Below are 21,481 nucleotides of genomic sequence, written 5' to 3' on the forward strand. Positions count from 1 at the left end.
CAGGTGGTGACCACAGACCACTTCTCAGTTCCTATGCTTTCTGGCTGATGTTTTGGTCACTTATGAATGCTGGCTGTGCTTTCACTCTAGTGGTAGCATGAGACGGAGTCTACAACCCACACAAGTGGCTCAGGTAGTGCAGCTCATCCAGGATGGCACATCAATACGAGCTGTGGCAAGAAGGATTGCTGTGTCTGTCAGCGTAGTGTCCAGAGCATGGAGGCGCTACCAGGAGACAGGCCAGTACATCAGGAGACGTGGAGGAGGCCATAGGAGGGCAACAACCCAGCAGCAGGACCGCTACCTCCGCCTTTGTGCAAGGAGGAACAGAAGGAGCACTGCCAGAGGCCTGCAAAATGACCTCAAGCAGGCCACAAATGTGCATGTGTCTGCTCAAACAGTCAGAAACAGACTCCATGAGGGGGGTATGAGGGCCCGACGTCCACAGGTGGGGGTTGTGCTTACAGCCCAACACCGTGCAAGACGTTTGGCATTTGCCAGAGAACACCAAGATTGGCAAATTCGCCACTGGCGCCCTGTGCTCTTCACAGATGTAAGCAGGTGCACACTGAGCACATTTGACAGACGTGACAGTCTGGAGATGCCGTGGAAAACGTTCTGCTGCCTGCAACATCCTCCAGCATGGCTGGTTTGGCAGTAGGTCAGTAATGGTGTGGGGTGGCATTTCTTTGAGGGGCCGAACAGCCCTCCATGTGCTCTCCAGAGGTAGCCTGACTGCCATTAGGTATCGAGATGAGATCCTCAGACCCCTTGTGAGACCATATGCTGGTGCAGTTGGCCCTGGGTTCCTCCTAATGCAAGACAATGCTAGACCTCATGTGGCTGGAGTGTGTCAGCAGTTCCTGCAAGACGAAGGCATTGATGCTATGGACTGGCCCACCCGTTCCCCAGACCTGAATCCAATTGAGCACATCTGGGACATCATGTCTCGCTCCATCCACCAACTTCACGTTGCACCACAGACTGTCCAGGAGTTGGTGGATGCTTTAGTCCAGGTCTGGGAGGAGATCCCTCAGGAGACCATCCGCCACCTCATCAGGAGCATGCACAGGCGTTGTAGGGAGGTCATACAGGCACGTGGAGGCCACACACACTACTGAGCCTCATTTTGACTTGTTTTAAGGACATTACATCAAAGTTGGATCCGCCTGTAGTGTGTTTTTCCACTTTAATTTTGAGTGTGACTCCAAATCCAGACCTCCATGGGTTAAAAAATTTGATTTCCATTTTTTAATTTTTGTGTGATTTTGTTGTCAGCACATTCAACTATGTAAAGAACAAAGTATTTAATTAGAATATTTAATTCATTCAGATCTAGGATGTGTTATTTTAGTGTTCCCTTTATTTTTTTGAGCAGTGTATATATATATATATATATATATATATATATATATATATATATATATATATATATATATAATGAAGGGGTGAACACCCCGAAAGTCATTGCAAATAAAACTCAAGTTTAAATATATTTCATGACCAGAGAGTGCTTTGTCCCACATCTATTATGTATATATTCATATACATTTTTAATTTGCTGCTCAACGCTGTGCAACTTACCCACTGCGCTGCGCTAGATGCTTTGCCGTATCTCATGGCATGAGAACAGGGCTCCCATTGGAGCCTATGGAAGCATGTTCATCCTGAACTCCTACTATTCTGCCCTTAATCTTTATAAGCAACAATATTTTTCTAATCTCATCTCTTCTCTTTCCTCTAACCCTAAACGTCTGTTCTCCACGTTCAACACTCTTCTCCGTCCACCCCCACCTCCTAACACAACCTCTCTCTCAGCTCAAGATTTTGCAAGCCACTTCAACAACAAAATTGACTCCATCAGAAGTGAAATCAGTTCTCAACATACTTCCAATCTCCCACCCCCTCAAAAGCACACGATCACCCAAAACCCAAATATCCAAAAATGCAGCTCTTTTGCCCCTGTTAATGAGGATGAAGTTTCTGCCCTTATACTGTCCTCCCACCTCACTACCTGTCCCCTCGACCCCATCCCCTCACAACTACTCCCCTCCCTCTCTTCTACCCTCACCCCCATACATTTTCAACCTCTCCCTCAGCACTGGTATATTTCCCTCATCTCTAAAACATGCACTGGTCACACCTATCCTCAAAAAACATTCCATTGATCCAACCTCCCCTTCCAATTACCGCCCTATTTCCCTACTCCCTCTTGCCTCAAAGCTCTTCGAAAAGCTAGTTTACGCACGTCTATCCCATTTCCTTACACTAAACTCTCTTCTTGATCCACTGCAATCTGGATTTCGTTCCCATCACTCTACAGAGACAGCAATTGTCAAGGTTACCAATAACCTACTTACAGCAAAATCCAAAGGCCACTTCTCTCTGCTTATCCTCCTTGATCTGTCTGCAGCCTTTGACACTGTTGACCACCCTCTTCTGCTCCAAACCCTCCAATCCTTCGGCATCAGTCACACAGCTCTCTCGTGGTTTTCTTCCTATCTGACTAACCGTACATTTAGTGTAGCCTTCTCCGGAGCATCCTCTGCCCCATTACCACTTTCTGTTGGGGTACCTCAAGGCTCTGTCGTTGGTCCCCTTCTCTTTTCAATCTACACGTCGTCACTAGGTTCCTTAATAAAGTCCCATGGGTTTCAATACCATTTGTATGCCGATGATATCCAAATCTACCTCTCTGCACCAGACCTACCTCCTTCCTTACTAACCCGTGTCACTAACTGTCTTTCTCACATCTCATCTTGGATGTCCTCTCACTACCTTAAGCTAAATCTCTCCTAAACTGAACTCCTTATTTTTCCCCCTTCTTCCAATGTCTCCACCCCTAAAATTTCTATAACTGTTGATAATTCCATCATTACCCCTATCCCGCACGCCCGATGTCTTGGGGTCACACTTGACTCAGATCTTTCCTTCACTCCTCACATTCAGTCCTTGGCTAAAGTCTGCCGCTTCCACCTTAAAAGCATTGCTAAAATTAGACATTTCCTTACACAAGATACAACCAAGATTTTAATCCACTCTCTCCTCCTTTCCCGCCTCGACTACTGCAATTCCGTCCTTTCTGGTCTAGCTAGCTGCCGCATAGCTCCTTTACAATCCTTTATGAATGCCTCGGTCAGGCTCATCTTCCTTACTCGTCGCTCTTCATCTGCTGCACCTCTCTACCAATCCCTTCACTGGCTTCCTCTTGCCTCTAGGATTAAACACAAAATCCTCACCCTGACATATAAAGCTATCAACTGCACTGCTCCCCCCTACATCTCAGAACTTGTCTCTAGATACTCTCCCTCCCGTCCCCTTCGATCAGCTCAGGATCTCCTCCTCTCCTGTTACTTCCTCACATTCACGTTTACAGGACTTCTCCAGACTGGCCCCCATCTTGTGGAATTCCCTGCCTCGCTCCATAAAACTCTCCCCTAGTTTTAACAGCTTCAAGCACTCCCTAAAAACTCTACTATTCAGGGATGCATACAACCAACACTAACCTTTCCTAACGCCATTGCTTTCCCCTTGAACCCCTTAGATTGTAAGCCTATGGGCCCAGCTGTTCACAGATCGCTTCATAAGAGCCGACTACAACAGTGAAACTCTCAGCAGGGCCCTCTACCGACTTGACCCCTACAAAAGCTATCCTGTACACCGACTATGTTTACAGCGCTGCGGAATCTGTTGGCGCTCTACAAATACCTGATAATAATAATAAAAGCGTGCTCCAGGCAATGCAAACACAAGGTGGCGATCGCATTGTGCCAAACTTGTAATACCAGAAGTGCACATTTGCATGCGCTGGTATTGCTGAGTGGAGTGCAAATATCGGGCTCACTGAAGCAAAATTTTGCAAATCAGGGGCAACAAATGGGTGTAGTAACTAATCACTAACCATAAGTGCACATTTGTCTGGAGATTACTTTAACTATGTGTGTTTAACACCATCTCTCTGCAAACAATAGTCCAATAATAAAATGATCTAACACATTTGAGCATTTTAATATTGATAGATTTTCATTTTCTCTGGTGATCATGTGACATTTATAAGGCTCAGTCAACTTTTTGTTGAATAATTCGCAGTTATAGGCTCTTTTAACCACATATTGCAGAGGACGTGCCAGGTACGTCCTCCAAAAAACAGCAGTTAAGGACCATGGACATACCTGGCACGTCCTCAGTCAAATTGAGCGCTGGATCGTTATCGCTTCCAGCTGCTCTCAGGGTATTGCAGCGATGCCTCAATATTGAGGCATCGTGCAAGACCCTTTAGACAGTAACCGATGCCTTTTATTTTAGTACTGGCAGACTTTCTGGCAGTACTTAAGATGGGGGTGACAATTGTGGGGTGGGGGAGGGAAGAGAGCTGTTTGAGATGGATTAGGGAGGGATCAAGGGGTGGGATGTGTCAGGTGGGAGGGTAATCTATAAACTAAAGTTAAAATTAACCCTACAAGCTACCTAATTAACCCCTTCACTGCTGGGCAAAAAACAAGTGTAGTGCGCAGCTGCATTTAGCGGGCTTCTAATTACCAAAAAGCAATGGCAAAGCCATATATATCTGCTATTTCTGAACAAAGGGGATCCCAGAGAAGCATTTACAACCATTTGTGCCATGATGGCACAAGCTGTTTGTAAATAATTGTAGTGAGAGACCTAAAGTTTGTGAAAAAGTGAACAATTTTTTTTATTTGATCGCATTTGGCTGTGAAATGGTGGCATGAAATATACCAAAATGGGCCTAGATAAATACTTTGGGATGTCTACTAAAAAAAATATATATATACAGGTGGCCCTCGTTTTACAACGGTTCAATTTACACCGTTTCAGAATAACAACCTTTTTTTCCAGTCATGTGACTGCTATTGAAAAGCATTGAGAAGAAGTGCATTTATTAAAATAGCCAGTAGGTGGAGCTGTCCACTTGTGTTGCAGCATAGCCAAGCAAGCTGAAATTAATCAGTTTAACCAGACCTGAGCTATCGAGCAGATTTCAAAAGAACAAGATCTTCCTGTCTATAACTTAGTCCAGATTGGAATGCATAGAAATAACTGTTTGCAGAAAAATGCAAGTGAAGTCTGTGTTGTGTGATTATTTTATTAGGTTTATAATGCTGTTTAACAAATGTTGTTGTTCATTTAACTTAGTTTAATTATATATTCTGTGTTGTGTGATTATTTTATTAGGTTTATAATGCTGTCTATCATTTAAAGTCTTCATTTCAAAACTTTTAAAATAATGTATTAGGTGTTACTTATGACAATTTTGAGAGGGGCCTGGAACATATCTCCCTCACTTCCCATTGACTTACATTATAAACTGGGTTTCAATTTACAACGGTTTCGATTTACAACCATTCCTTCTGGAACCTAACCCCGGCGTAAACTGAGGGCTACCTTGTATACACATGTGAAGGGATATTCAGGGATTCCTGACAGATATCAGTGTTACAATGCAACTTTCGCAAAAAATTTTTTGGGGGGGTGGTTTGGAAATAACAAAGTGCTACTTGTACTTATTGCCCTATAACTTGCAAAAAAAGCAAAGAACATGTAAACATTTGGTATTTTAAAACTCAGGACAAAATTTAGAAACTATTTAGCATGGGTGTTTTTTGGTGGTTGTAGATGCGTAAGAGATGTTGGGGGTCAAGGTTAGAAAAAGTGTGGGTTTTTTTTAATTTTTCCATCATATTTTATAAAAATGTTTATAGTAAATTATATGATATGACGAAAATAATGGTATCTTTAAAAAGTCCATTTAATGGCGAGAAAAACAGTATATATAATGTGTGGGTACAGTAAACGAGTAAGAGGAAAATTTCAGCTAAACAAAAACACCACAGAAATGTAAAAACAGCCCTGGTCCTTAAAAGTAAAAACAGCCCTGGTTCTTTCATATTGGCAAGAGTCCATGAGCTACTGACATATGGGATATACAATCCTACCAGGAGGGGCAAAGTTTCCCAAACCTCAAAATGCCTATAAATACTCCCCTCACCACACCCACAATTCAGTTTAACGAATAGCCAAGCAGTGGGGTGATAAAGAAAGGAGTAGAAAGCATCAACAAAGGAAATTTGGAAATAATTGTGCTTTATACAAAAAATCATAACCACCATAAAAAGGGTGGGCCTCATGGACTCTTGCCAATATGAAATAAATGAATTTATCAGGTAAATTCTTACATAAATTATGTTTTCTTTCATGTAATTGGCAAGAGTCCATGAGCTAGTGACATATGGGATATCAATACCCAAGATGTGGAGTCTTCCACTCAAGAGTCACTAGAGAGGGAGGGAATAAAACAAAAACAGCCATATTCCGCTGAGAAAATAATCCACAACCCAAAAATAAGTTTATTTTCACTTTTGAAAGAAAAAAAAACTTAAATCAAAAAGCAGAAGAATCAAACTGAAACAGCTGCCTGAAGAACTTTTCTACCAAAAACTGCTTCCGAAGAAGCAAATACATCAAAATGGTAGAATTTAGTAAATGTATGCAAAGAGGACCAAGTGGCTGCTTTGCAAATCTGATCAACTGAAGCTTCATTCTTAAAAGCCCATGAAGTAGAGACTGATGTAGTAGAATGAGCTGTAATTCTCTGAGGGGGGTTTGACCGGACTCCAAATAAGCTTGATGAATCAAAAGTTTCAACCAAGAAGCCAAGGAAATAGCAGAAGCTTTCTGACCTTTCCTAGGACCAGAAAATAAAACAAATAGACTAGAAGTCTTTCTGAAATTTTTAGTAGCTTCCACATAATATTTCAAAGCTCTTACCACATCCAAAGAATGTAAGGATCTCTCCAAAGAATTCTTAGGATTAGGACATAAAGAAGGGACAACAATTTCTCTACTAATGTTGTTAGAATTCACAACCTTAGGTAAAAATTGAAAAGAAGTCCGCAAAACTGCCTTATCCTGATGAAAAATCAGAAAAGGAGACTCACAAGAAAGAGCAGATAGCTCAGAAACTCTTCTAGCAGAAGAGATAGCCAAAAGGAACAACACTTTCCAAGAAAGTAGTTTAATGTCCAAAGAATGCAGAGGTTCAAATGGAGGAGCCTGTAAAGCCCTCAGAACCAAATTAAGACTCCAAGGAGGAGAAATTGACTTAATGACAGGCTTAATACGAACTAAAGCCTGTACAAAACAGTGTATATCAGGAAGTATAGCAATCTTTCTGTGAAATAAAACAGAAAGAGCGGAGATTTGTCCTTTCAAGGAACTTGCAGACAAACCCTTATCCAAACCATCCTGAAGAAACTGCAAAATTCTAGGAATTCTAAAAGAATGCCAGGAGAATTTATGAGAAGAACACCATGAAATGTAAGTCTTCCAAACTCTATAATAAATCTTTCTAGAGACAGCTTTACGAGCTTGTAACATAGTATTAATCACTGAATCAGAGAAACCTCTATGACTTAGAACTAAGCGTTCAATTTCCATACCTTAAAATTTAATGATTTGAGATCCTGATGGAAAAACGGACCTTGAGATAGTAGGTCCGGCCGTAACGGAAGTGGCCAAGGCGGGCAACTGGACATCCGAACCAGATCCGCATACCAAAACCTGTGTGGCCATGCTGGAGCCACCAGCAACACAAAAGACTGTTCCATGATGATTTTGGAAATCACTCTTGGAAGGAGAACTAGAGGCGGGAAGATGTAAGCAGGTTGATAACACCAAGGAAGAGTCAGTGCATCCACTGCTTCCGCCTGAACATCCCTGGACCTGGACAGGTATCTGGGAAGTTTCTTGCTTAGATGACAGGCCATGACATCTATCTCTGGAAGCCCCCACATCTGAACAATCTTAGAAAACACATCTGGATGGAGAGACCACTCCCCTGAATGTAAAGTCTGGCGGCTGAGATAATCCGCCTCCCAATTGTCTACACCTGGGATATGCACCGCAGAGATTAGACAGGAGCTGGATTCCGCCCAAGCAAGTATCCAAGATACTTCTTTTATAGCTTGGGGACTGTGAGTCCCACCCTGATGATTGACATAAGCCACAGTTGTGATATTGTCTGTCTGAAAACAAATGAATGGTTCTCTCTTTAGTAGAGGCCAGAACTGAAGAGCTCTGAGAATTGCACAGAGTTCTAAAATATTTATTGGTAATCTCGCCTCTTGAGATTTCCAAACCCCTTGTGCTGTCAGAGACCCCCAAACAGCTCCCCAACCTGAAAGACTCGCATCTGTTGTGATCACAGTCCAGGTTGGAAGAACAAAAGAAGCCCCTTAAACCAAACAATGGTGATCTATCCACCATGTCAGAGAGTGTCGTACATTGGGATTCAAGGATATTAATTGTGATATCTTTGTAAAATCCCTGCACCATTGATTTCGCATACAAAGCTGTAGAGGTCTCATGTGAAAACGAGCAAAGGGGATCGCGTCCGATGCTGCAGTCATGAGACCTAAAACTTCCATGCACATAGCCAATGAAGGGAATGACTGAGACTGAAGGAGCCGACATGCTGCGACCAATGTTAAACGTCTCTTGTCTGTTAGAGACAGAGTCATGGACACTGAATCTATCTGGAAGCCTAAAAAGGTGACCCTTGTCTGAGGAATCAAGAAACTTTTTGGTAAATTGATCCTCCAACCATGTTTCCGAAGAAACAATACTAGTTAATTCGTGTGAGATTCTGCAGTATGTAAAGACTGAGCTAGTACCAAGATATCGTCCAAATAAGGAAACACCGCAATACCCTGTTCTCTGATTACAGATAGTAGGGCACCCAGAACCTTTGAAAAGATTCTTGGAGCTGTTGCTAGGCCAAATGGAAGAGCAACAAATTGGTAATGCTTGTCTAGAAAAGAGAATCTCAGAAACTGATAGTGTTCTGGATGAATCGGAATATGAAGGTATGCATCCTGCAAGTCTATTGTGGACATATAATGTCCTTGCTGAACAAAAGGCAGAATAGTCCTTATAGTCACCATCTTGAAAGTTGGTACTCTTACATAACGATTCAAAATTTTCAGATCCAGAACTGGTCTGAACAAATTTTCTTTCTTTGGTACAATGAATAGGTTTGAATAAAACCCCAAACCTTGTTCCTGAGGAGGAACTGGCATGATTACCCCTGAAGACTCCAGGTCTGAAACACACTTCAGAAAAGCCTAAGCTTTTACTGGATTTACAGGGATGCGTGAGAGAAAAAATCTTCTCACAGGAGGTCTTACTTTGAATACTATTCGATACCCTTGAGAGACAATGCTCTGAATCCAATGATTTTGGACAGATTTTATCCAAAAATCCTTGAAAAACCTTAATCTGCCCCCTACCAGCTGAGCTGGAATGAGGGCCGCACCTTCATGCGGACTTAGGGGCAGACTTTGGTTTCCTAAATGGCTTGGATTTATTCCAATTTGAGGAAGGCTTCCAACTTGAAGCAGATTCCTTGGGAGGAGGATTGAGTTTTTGTTCCTTATTCTAACGAAAACGGTTAGAAGCCTTAGATTTACCCTTAGGTTTTTTATCCTGAGGCAAAAAAACTCCTTTTCCTCCAGTGATAGTTGAAATAATAGAATCCAACTGAGAACCAAATAAATTATTACCTTGGAAAGAAAGAGATAGTAATCTAGATTTAGATGTCATATCAGCATTCCAAGATTTAAGCCACAAAGCTCTTCTAGCTAATACAGCTAAAGACATGGATCTAACATCAATTTTGATAATATCAAAAATGGCATCACAAATAAAATGATTAGCATGTTGCAGTAAGCGAACAATGCTAGATATGTCAGAATCCAATTCATGTTGCGCTAAATTTTCCAACCAAAAAGTTGATGCAGCCGCAAAATCACCCAAAGAAATAGCAGGTCTGAGAAGATGACCTGAATATAAATAGGCCTTCCTTAGATAAGATTCAAGCTTCCTATCTAAAGGATCCTTAAAGGAAGTGCTATCTTCCATAGGAATAGTGGTACGTTTAGCAAGAGTAGAAATAGCCCCATCAACTTTGGGGATCTTTTCCCAAAACTCTATAGATTTTGCTGGTAAAGGATACAATCTCTTAAACCTTGAAGAAGGAATAAAGGAAGTACCTGGCTTATTCCATTCCCTAGAAATCATATCAGAAATAGCTTCAGGAATGGGAAAAACACCTGGGGAAACCACAGGTTTAAAAACAGCATTTAAACGTTTATTAGACTGAACGTCAATAGGACTGGTTACCTCAATATCCAAAGTAATTAACACTTCTTTTAATAAAGAACGCATATACTCTATTTTAAATAAATAAGAAGATTTGTCAGTGTCAATATCTGAGGAAGGATCTTCTGTTTCAGATAGATCCTCATCAGAAGAGGATGAATTATTATGTTGTTGGTCATTTGAAATTTCATCAGCTAAATGAGAAGTTTTAAAAGACCTTTTACGTTTATTAGAAGGTGGAAATGCAGACAAAGCCTTTAAGATAAAATCAGAAAAAATTCTTTAAAATTTACAGGTATATCATGCACATTAGAAGTTGAAGGAACTGCAACTGGCAATGTACTATTACTGATAGAAACACTATCTGCATGTAAAAGTTTATCATGACAACTATTACAAATGACATTTGGTGGAATAATTTCTACAATTTTACAACAAATGCACTTAGCTTTTGTAGAACCCATGTCAGGCAGCAATGTTCCAGCAGAAACTTCAGAGGCAGGATCAGATTGGGACATCTTGCTCAATGTAAGAGAAAAAACAACATATAAAGCAAAATTATCTATTTCCTTAAATGACAGTTTCAGGAATGGGAAAAAATGCAAAAGCATAGGCCTCTTGATAGAAAGGAAAGCAGGAGGCAAACAATAATGGGGTATTGAAATAATGAAGAAAAAATTGGCGCCAAGTATGACGCACAATGTAACGTAAACTTTTTTGGCGCCAAAAATGACCGGAAATGACACACTTGCGTCACTAATGACGCTGCCGTGTGAAAGATCTCGACGTCGCGTATGACGCCGGAAATGACGAAGTTGCGCCAAAAACGTAATTTCCCGCGCCAAAAAAGTTTGCGCCAAAAATGACGTAATAAAGTCTAACATTTGACGCACCCGCGGGCCTAATACCCGCAAATGCAAAAAGTAGTCAAATTTGAAAAAGACTAAACCCCAGGTAAGAAATAAATTTCTTAAAGTGTTTATATTCCCAAATATGAAACTGACAGTCTGCAGAAGGAAATACATGAACCTGACTCATGGCAAATATAAGTACAATACATATATTTAGAACTTTATATAATTTGCATAAAGTGCCAAACCATAGCTGAGAGTGTCTTAAGTAAATGAAAACATACTTGCCAAAAGACACCCATCCACATATAGCAGATAGCCAAACCAGTACTAAAACAGTTCTTAGTAGAGGTAATGGTAAATTTGAGAGTATATCGTCGATCTCAAAAGGGAGGTAGGAGATGAATCTCTACGACCGATAACAGAGAACCCATGAAAAAGACCCCCGTTAGAGAAATCATCGTATTCAATAGGTGATACTCCCTTCACGTCCCTCTGACATTCGCTGTACTCTGAGAGGAATCGGGCTTCAACAATGCTGAGAAGCGCATATCAACGTAGAAATGTTAGCACAAACTTACTTCACCACCTCCATAGGAGGCAAAGTTTGTAAAACTGAATTGTGGGTGTGGTGAGGGGTTTATTTATAGGCATTTTGAGGTTTGGGAAACTTTGCCCCTCCTGGTAGGATTGTATATCCCATATGTCACTAGCTCATGGACTCTTGCCAATTACATGAAAGAAATACCCTTAACGACCGAGGACGTACGGCGTACGTCGTTGGTCTTGGAAAGCAGTGGAAGCGATCCTGATCGCTTCCAGCTGCTTTCCGGTTATTGCAGTGATGCCTCAATATCGAGGCATCCTGCAATAACATTTCTTACACCTCTGATGCAGAGAGAGCCACTCTGTGGCCCTCTCTGCACCGGACATCGATGGCCGGTATTGTTGGTGAGTGGGAGCCGGTGTGGGAGGTGGGTGGGCGGCCATCGAGGGCTTGGATTATCAAGAGGGGGGGCGGGATCGGGGGCGGTGGGGGGGGGGGAAGTGCAATAAAAACGGATCTGGGAAGGGGTGGGGGTTAGTCTTTGGGGGGGGCAGCTACACTACAGAAAGAAAAACATTTTTTAAAAACTCATTTTTTTGTAAACTGGGTACTGGCTCCCAATAAGGTAGAGGGGGGGGTTAGAGAGCGGTTTGGGGGGGGATCAGGGAGGTTGGGGGTTAAGGGGGGATCCTTCACAGCAGCATATGTAAATATGCTTAAATAAACAAAAAAAGAAGCTACCTTTTATTTTACTACTGGCAGACTTTCTGGCGGGGACATTTGTGGGGTGGAGGAGGGAAGCGAGCTGTTTGGGAGGGATCAGGGGGTCTGATCTCTACACCAAAGCTAAAATTAACCCTGCAAGCTCCCTACAAGCTACAGTGGCATTTAGCGGCCTTCTAATTACCAAAAAGCAACGCCAGAGCCATATATGTCTGCTATTTCTGAACAAAGGGGATCCCAGAGAAGCATTTACAACCATTTGTGCCATAATTGCACAAGCTGTATGTAAATAATTTCAGTGAGAAACCTAAAGTTTGTGAAAAAGTGAATAATTTTTTTTTATTTGATCGCATTTGGCGGTGAAATGGTGGCATGAAATATACCAAAATGGGCCTAGATCAATACTTGGGGTTGTCTACTACACTAAACTAAAGCTAAAATTAACTCTAGAAGCTCCCTACATGCTCCCTAATTAACCCCTTCACTGCTGGGCATAATACACGCGTGGTGCGCAGTGGCATTTAGCAGCCTTTTAATTACCAAAAAGTAACGCAAAGCCATATATGTCTGCTATTTCTGAACAAAGGGGATGCCAGAAAAGCATTTACAACCATTTATGCCATAATTGCACATATTGTTTGTAAATAATTTCAGTGAGAAACCTAAAGTTTGTGAAAAACAATTGTGAAAAAGTGAACAATTTTTTTTATTTGATCGCATTTGGCGGTGAAATGGTGGCATGAAATATACCAAAATGGGCCTAGATCAATACTTTGGAATGTCTTCTTAAAAAAAATATATACATGTCAAGGGATATTCAGGGATTCCTGACAGATATCAGTGTTACAATGTAACTAACGCTAATTTTTTTGGGGGAAAAATGGTTTGGAAATAAAGTGCTACTTGTACTTATTGCCCTATAACTTGCAAAAAAGCAAAGAACATGTAAACATTTGGTATTTCTAAATTCAGGACAAAATTTAGAAACTACTTAGCATGGGTGTTTTTTGGTGGTTGTAGATGTGTAACAGATTTTGGGGGTCAAAGTTAGAAAAAGTGTGTTTTTTTCCATTTTTTCCTCATATTTTATAAAAAAAATTATACTAAATTATAAGATGTATATAATATGTGTGGGTATAGTAAATAAGTAAGAGGACAATTACAGCTAAACACGAACACCGTAAAAATTTAAAAATAGCCTTGGTCCCAAACGGACAGAAAATGGAAAATTGCTATGGTCATTAAGGGGTTCATTTATAAAATAAAAAATGTACAAACTAATGAATCAATTCAAGATAATATTGTGATTTGAAGGAAAGATGGCTTCTATATGAACTCATTTCGTTCAATATTGCTATATATTTGTAGCTTGACCATTTCTAAAAATATTGAGGAATACAACACATAAACATTAAAAAATTACTTTTTTCTTATAATCTTTACTTACTTTCATCTGAACAAGACTGTCTCCAACCTTAAGAAGCTTTTCTTGGTAATAACTGGCAGGCAGGCGAGGTTTATACTTTACCCAAATATTAAACAATGTGCTGGATCTAAAGCAAAATAACAAGGAGAGGCAAAATAATAAGCATATAATGAATAAGGGCTTAAATAAAATAAAAAAAACTCAGTGAATGACAAAAATATAAATCTAGCGCTGCTGAATCTGCTGGCACTTTACAAATAACTGATAATAATAAAAAATAAAAAAAATAATCACCATAACCACAATTCCCACTCCTGCAGATTTCAACTTTAAAACTATATTTTTTAAATTGATTTACTTTGTAAGCATATTGGTTTAAACAAACTTAGGTAATATAGAGGTGTAAATATAGAAATATACAGAGATATAGAGGGTTGTGCTGCTGACCATTAACACCTTAACTGACAGAAGGGGAAGCAAAACATTGTAATATCATTTTATGCAGTTTCATATCACAGTTAATTAATTCAACTTGTAACTGGATACAGTACATTAGGTTATGTATAGCTTGTCTTCCGCTTAAAAAGGGGACATTAAACACAAATTGTAAGCTGCATGATAATGCACCATCATATCGGAGAAAAATGTTGTAATAAATAATGCAACTTTATTTTGTCAAATTAGCATATTGTTAAATCTTTTTTTTTCTTTTCACTGATTGCCGTCTCCACGAACAAAATAACCTTTGCTAACCAATCACAAACGAATACGTAAATAAAACATCAACTCAGTTTGCAAATGTGCAGTTAACGGAAGAGACTGCCAAATATTAAATATACCTAAACATTTTATAAGTAAATTAGTGTGTATATTTTTTTTAGATATGTCCAGTTAAAACGTCACTTTTTTTTTTTCAGTTCTTCACAAACAATTTTTAAATTTACAAAACAAAACAAAAAAAAGTATGTTTTGATGTCTGTTTTGCATATAATGTGAGCATAGTGATATGTCCATCTTTTGTTGACACAGGTAGAAGTTAGTTAATTACAAGGTGGATAAAAATTAATTATATATATATATATATATATATATATATATTTTATCTAGTGGGAGCTAGCTGCCGATTGGTGCCTGCACACATTTGTCTCTTGTAATTGGCTAACTAGATGAGTTCAGCTAACTGCCAGTAGTGCAATGTTGTTCCTTCAGCAAAGGAATACTGAATGAGGCAAATTTGATAATAGAAGTAAATTGGAAAGTTGTTTAAAACTGTATGTTTTAACCAAATCATGAACGAAACTTTTAAAGTTTCCTGTCCCTTTAAGTTTTTTCAATGACATTTTACCTTTGTTGGGGTAATAACACATAGTTATAGGAAAGTAAAAGTACCATAATAAGATGCTTTTTGCACTTCTATGCCCCCTTTAATTGTTTTTAGTTGCGTATTTTACTTTCCCACGGGAGTCTATATAACCTCAACAGATCATTTATTCTCAAGAGAGCAAATCAGTACATGGCATGTTAATTCATTTGTTTTATGGGTGATATGATGATATTTATTAGATCTCTTGTACCAGAATGCAATGTGTATTTTCATCGCTGCATGATTTTGTATCATAGTAAACCCCCAAATTTTCTTTTATGATTCAGATAGAACATACAATTTTAAACAACTTTCCAATTTAATTCTATTATCAAATTTTCTTCATTCTCTTGTTATCCATTGCTGAAGGGACAGCATTGCACTACTGTCAGGAAGCTGAAAATATCTATTTAGCCAATCACACGAGACAAATGTGTGCAGGCACCAATTAGCAGCAGCTCCCACTAGTGTATGATATGTGCGTATTCATTTTTTAACAAGAGATACTAAGAGAACAAGGCACATTTGAAAATAGAAGTGCATTTAAAAGTGACATGATCTATCTGAATCATGCAAGTTTAATTTTGACTTTTCTATCCCTTTAATGCTTCTCTCTGCTTTAAAAAAAAAAAAAAAAAAACACTACATGTTGCATAAATACTGGAAACTCTGAGGCTAGTTGGTATCTTAAATCATCGAACTTGTGGCTATTTACCGAACCAGTATGCATATTATGTTAATATTGCACGACTCATAAAAAGATACTCTAGCGTTACCCTCTCCTGTAGTCCTGCTGATAGCTCTCCCTAGATGACCCTTTCTGTATCTTTCTCATAAAGCCCAACAGCTGTTTGATTTCATTCTCAAACGTTGCTATCACTGGGTTTTTCTGATCTACGTCTCCATAGAAGGTGGCAGGCAGCGGCTCCATTCTTAAAATTGTGTAGGACACCGGACGTTTAGCTAAATATAGTTATTGTATACCCCGACCACAGCTGCTGCTAAGAGACAGTCACCGGGGCAACCATGCACATATCCCAAGCGAGGCTTGAAACGCACGTTATAAGCCAGCGCTAACAAAATTTTAATTATGCCTTTTAGAACGTATTTTAAACTTTAAACATCGTAAACATTGCAAGATTACAGTGCTGTAAGTCGTGTAAAAAAAAATACTCTAGAGCCAAACAGTAATTGGGCTGAAAACAGTAGATGAGGGTTGTAATTAATAATCAGACCGAGCAACTTCCTGCATCTCATGATCACCAAAATCCATTGTTTGCAGTCCCTTTTAAACTGCATGCACCTGGATCTCAGATAAGACCTAGGACCCTGCATATATGTCCACATCAGAATTATTGATCTTCCCCTGTCAGCCATATGCAAACATGAGACCTCAGATCATACATATTTCCCTGTAAACTGTATGCCCACATCTGACCTCAGATCAGTCATATTGTCCTGTACCCCCCTTCAGTTGTATTCCAATTGTCCACATCTTGTCTGGAGTGTAGATTTTTAAAAAAAATTTTTTTACATAAGTATAAACGTATTACTGGAAAACCATTTGAAATACTGGACTGTTCTAGTAAATACTGGACAAAAAGTAATCATTGTAGACACTCTTAACCGCAGTTTATTCTCTCAGAACAAAAGTACATTATTTTCTTTTTCTTCATGTTCTAGCAGGAAGCATAGACAGCTGTGCATAGTGCAGTGGTTGTGTCAGGCTTCAGACACTATAAAATCCCTTTGAGTATTAACAAAACATTTTGAGCATGATCACATTTAAAATAAAATTAGGACAGTACCCACCTGATGTATTTTTTATTATTCTCAACCTAATGGGAATTTCCATGTAAAAAGAAAACTTTGTGTCACTTAGTAAGTAATATCCAAACATATCCCTGACTGAAAAAATCCAATGCCATCAAAGTTAGGACCCTAACATGGGGATAAGACCCATCAGGAGCCTCCTGAATGCACTGCCTCTATTCACTCTCCTAGGTGACAATGGCAAATACACATCAGATAAACATTTACCCTATACAAACTAGGCTTTATGTCACTTAGTGACTAATACCCAAGTATACCCCATACTGAGCAGTATTAAATTACATCAAAGTTAAGGCCCTAACTTGGGGATAGGACCCATCAAGAGCCCCCTGAATGCTCTGCCCCTAGCCACTACCATAGATGATAATGCAAATACATAAATTATAAAAACAACTGCCCTATAAAAACTAGGCATTGTGTCACTTAGAGACTACTACCCAAGTAACCCCCAGAATGAGCAGAATCCACTAAAGTTAAGACCCTAACTTGGGGATAACTTGAGCCCACTCAATGCGCTGTCCTGCTCACTCTCATAGATGACAATGGCAAAGACAAACATCATGTAAAGATCTGCCCTATAAAACTAGGCTTTGTATCACTTAGTAACTATTACCCAAGCATACCCCAAACTGAGCAGAATCCAATGACATAAAAGCTCAGGGTGCTCCTGCGGGGTCTTAGCCCTAAGTTAGGGTCATAACTTTGGTGTTATTGGATTCTGCTCAGTTGGGGGTGTACATGGGTAATGGTCAGTAAGTGACACACAGCCTAGTTTTGTTGGGCAGATATTATGTATATATTTGCCGATATCACCTAGAACACTGAATAGGGGCATTGCATTCAGGGGGCCCCTGAGGGGTCTTATCCCAAAGCTATGGTCCTAACTCTACATTTGGTGGTATTGGATTCTGCTCAGCCTGGGGTATAAGTCACTGAATGACACAGCGTCTAGTTTTTATAAGGCATTTGTTTTTATAATGTATTTATTTGCAATATCACCTATGAGAGTGTAAAGGGGCAGTGCATTCAGGGGGCTCTTGAGGAGTCCTATCCCAAAGTTAGAGTCCAAAATTTGATTTAATTGAATTTGGTCATTCTGGGGTTTACTTGGGTAGTAGTCAATAAGTGACACAAAGCCTAGTTTTTATAGGGCACATGTTTATATCATGTATGCAGGGCAGCCATCAGGGGGTGACAGGGGTGACTCCTGTCAGGGGCCCAATGGGCTAGGTGGGCCCCATGAGGAAAGAACTAAAAAAAAAAAAAAAATTATTTTGGCAGCCACCAGTGGGTACTACAGCAGAGTGCTAATTGAGCATGGGAAATGTTATTACAAGGAGTAAAGTAATAGCATTTGAGAGGATTTCTGAGTGTGCACTAAACCACTATGCACAGTGTGAGACAGACTTGGCACTTTGTTTGTTGAGTGTGTGCCTGAGTCAGACGCCTGATCACTTTCATTTGCAGAGGAGGTAGGAATTACTTAGCAAATGTTTTTTATTTCTTTGTGAAATTTAAGATTTTAACTTCAGTGTGCTAGTAGTTGTATGGTGGGGCCAGGGGTCCATAAAAACACATTTTTTTAGCAGCAGTGTATTTATTTATGATTATTTGACAATGCTGTAGAAATTCTATATTTAAAACCATGCAGAAACGTTTCCTCCTCAATACACAAATGATATATATTGCATTCCAGTTTACTGCCCCTTTATGCAAGGACTTTTCAGATACAAGGAGGCATTTTATCTAAGTTTTTTACATCTGCATAACATGTTATACTCTCAGACTAAGATTGCTCAGTGTTGGAAATGAAACATGTTAACTTAAAACTGTTCAGTTTACTCTACAGCTGACTTAATTTTGAAATGCATACCAACAAGCTTAAATCCTGCATTTAACCAGATCTAATGGTATGAGTACCACAGCTTATGGTTCCACCAAGACCATATAGAGTACATCATTTTCGAAATCCACAAGTACAGCTGACAGATGGGAACATTTGTACACTATATTTGAAGTGGTGCTCTTGGTTGGGGAAAATGGGGAAAATATCAAACCAACATATGTAAACATTTTAAAAGTACTTTTCTTCATCTAGCCATCTACCCAGATCATTAATGTACAATTTTGAATTCACAGAATTATTTTTGTTTGCACATTTACAAATATGATTCTTTAAAAAGTGATCTCTTCATTTCTACATTTTTCTTTATCATGTATGTCACATTGCTGATTTAGGGGATGTGTATGTAATTTTTTTCTGTTGGTATCTCTGTGAGGGTTGGTGTGTATGTCTTTGTGCATTTTCTGTGGATGTCTGTGAGGGTGTGTGCATATGTCTTTGAGCTTTTTCTATGGGTGTCTCTGTGAGGGTGGGCGTGTATTTGTCTTTGGGTATTTTCTCTGGATGCCTCTGTGAGGGTGGGTGTGTATATCTGTTTTCTGTGGATGTCTCTGTGAGTGTGTGTGTGTGTGTGTAGGTATGTATGTATGTCTGTGTTTTCTGTAGATGTCTCTGTGAGGGTGTGTATTTTCTGTGGGTGTCTCTGTGAGGGTGTGTGTATGTCTTTGTGTGTTTTCTGTGGATGTCTCAGTGAGGGTGTGTATGTATGTCTTTCTGTGTTTTCTGAGGGTGTCTCTGTTGGTGTTTCCTTGGGTGTATGTGCAAGTTTGAGTTTGTGTGTGTGTGTGTGTGTGTGTCCATTGTCTGTTCCTTTTTAGGACATTTTGACCTTACTACTGATTATTCACATCGTTCTACAGACTTTGAGACTAATGAGACGTTTCCGGAAGTCACCAATCTACCATTTAACCTTTAAATTATTGTTTAGGCAGTTCAGGGCCCTTCCTTTCAGCCACTACATGCTGTTGTTATCATTTAGTTGGCATCTTCCTTTACAAAAAGATATTCAGAACTCAATATTTTGTTTTCTAAATCTCCTTTTTTTACAAAACTGTAGTTTACCTCATTACTTGTCAAGTCAATGTAAACACGTTCTAAGTGTCTGTTTGGGTGTCTGTGTCTGAGTTTCTTTGGGTGTTTGCTAGAGTGTCTATATGTGAATCCTTATGTGTGAGTGTGTGTGTGTGTGTGTTTCAGTGTATGTTACTACCTTTACAACATTTCCAAGTTTAAATAGACACTTAAGAGTAAAGTGCATATATATGTTTTAGTCACTTGGTCAAAAATTGCACATGTCAAAGGAGTGGGGGGGGGGGCTGATCAATGGTCAAGTCAGGGGCCCCAAAATTTCTAGTGGCGGCCCTGCATGTATATATTTACATTATCACATGTGAAAGTGAATGGGACACTGCATTTAGGGGGCTCATGTGGAGTCTTGTCCCCAAGTTAATTTTGGTGTCTTTGTATTCTGCTCAATCTATGGTTTGCTTGGGTAGTAGTCACTAAGTGACACAAAGTCTAGTTTTTATACGGTAGTTGTTGTAATCTATGTATTTGCATTATCACCTATGAGAGTGTAAAAGGGCAATGCATTCAGGGGGCTCTTGAGGGGTCCAATACCCAAGTTAGGGTCCTAACTTTGATTTAATTCAATTTTGCTTAGTCTGGGGTATACTTGGGTAGTAGTCACTAAGGGACACAAAGCCTAGTTTCTATAGGACAGATGTTTATATAAGGTGTGTATTTACATGGTCACCTATGAGAGTGAATGGGACGCTGCATTTAGGGGGCTCCTGAGGAGTCTTATCTCCAAAGTAGGGTCCTAACTTTGGTGTTTTTTTGGGTACTGCTCAGTCTGGAGTTTACTTGGGTAGTAGCCAATAAACAACACTACACCTAGTTTTTATAGGGCAGTTGTTTTTATAATGTATGTATTTGAATTATCACCTATGAGAGGGAATGGGACAGTACAGTTAGGGGGCTCCTGAGGTGTCTTTTTCCCAAGTTAGGGTCCTAACTTCAGTGTTATTGAATTCTGCTCAGTCCTGGGGTTTACTTAGGTAGTAGTCACTAAGTGGTACAATGCCTAGTTTTTAAAGGGCAGTTGTTCTTATAATGTATGCATTTTGCATTATCACCTACGAGGGTTGGTTGGAACAGTGCAGTCAAGGAAACCCTTGAGGGGTCAGATACTCAAGTTAGAGTCTGCTGAGTATGAGCTATACTTGAATAGTAGTCACTAAGTGACACAAAGCCTTGTTTTTATAGCAGATGTTTATATGATGTATGTATTTGCATTATCAAAAATAGGAGAAAAAGACAGAATACCGGACTGGTAGCCAAATGTCAAGATGAGTTTATTCAGCAGATAGTGAATAGCAGCAGCTTCATATTATCTGACATGTTTCACGCATGCTCTCATGCGCTTCCTCAGAGATAATTATCTCCTATAAGACTAAATAGGGGCATTGCATTCAGTGCATTCAGGGGACTCCTGATGGGTCTTATCCCCAAATTAAAGCAGGTGTGATTGTCTTTATCAGCCAGTAAGGATTAGTAGGAAATTCAAAATTAATACTGCACCTTTAGTTTCAATTTAAATCTAAACAGCTTTTACTTTGCCAGGCATACAATATTTTATAAACATATGTGAATGATC

General features: G+C 39.5%; 1 protein-coding gene across 1 annotated transcript in view; it reads right to left on the reverse strand.

The window, feature by feature from the left end:
* Positions 1-16,059, reverse strand: part of CFAP54 (cilia and flagella associated protein 54) — a 901,430-nt gene extending 885,371 nt beyond the window's left edge. The window contains exons 1-2 of the mRNA XM_053719246.1: positions 15,863-16,059; positions 13,745-13,850 (exon numbers count right to left, since the gene is read on the reverse strand). Of these exons, the coding sequence (XP_053575221.1) occupies positions 13,745-13,850; positions 15,863-16,017 (261 nt within the window). The 5' untranslated portion in view covers positions 16,018-16,059. The remainder of the gene's footprint in view (positions 1-13,744; positions 13,851-15,862) is intronic.
* Between the last annotated feature and the right edge of the window lie 5,422 nt (positions 16,060-21,481).

This window comes from Bombina bombina, chromosome 6 (assembly GCF_027579735.1).
Source record: "Bombina bombina isolate aBomBom1 chromosome 6, aBomBom1.pri, whole genome shotgun sequence".
In the NCBI taxonomy this organism is placed as follows: Eukaryota; Metazoa; Chordata; class Amphibia; order Anura; family Bombinatoridae; genus Bombina; species Bombina bombina.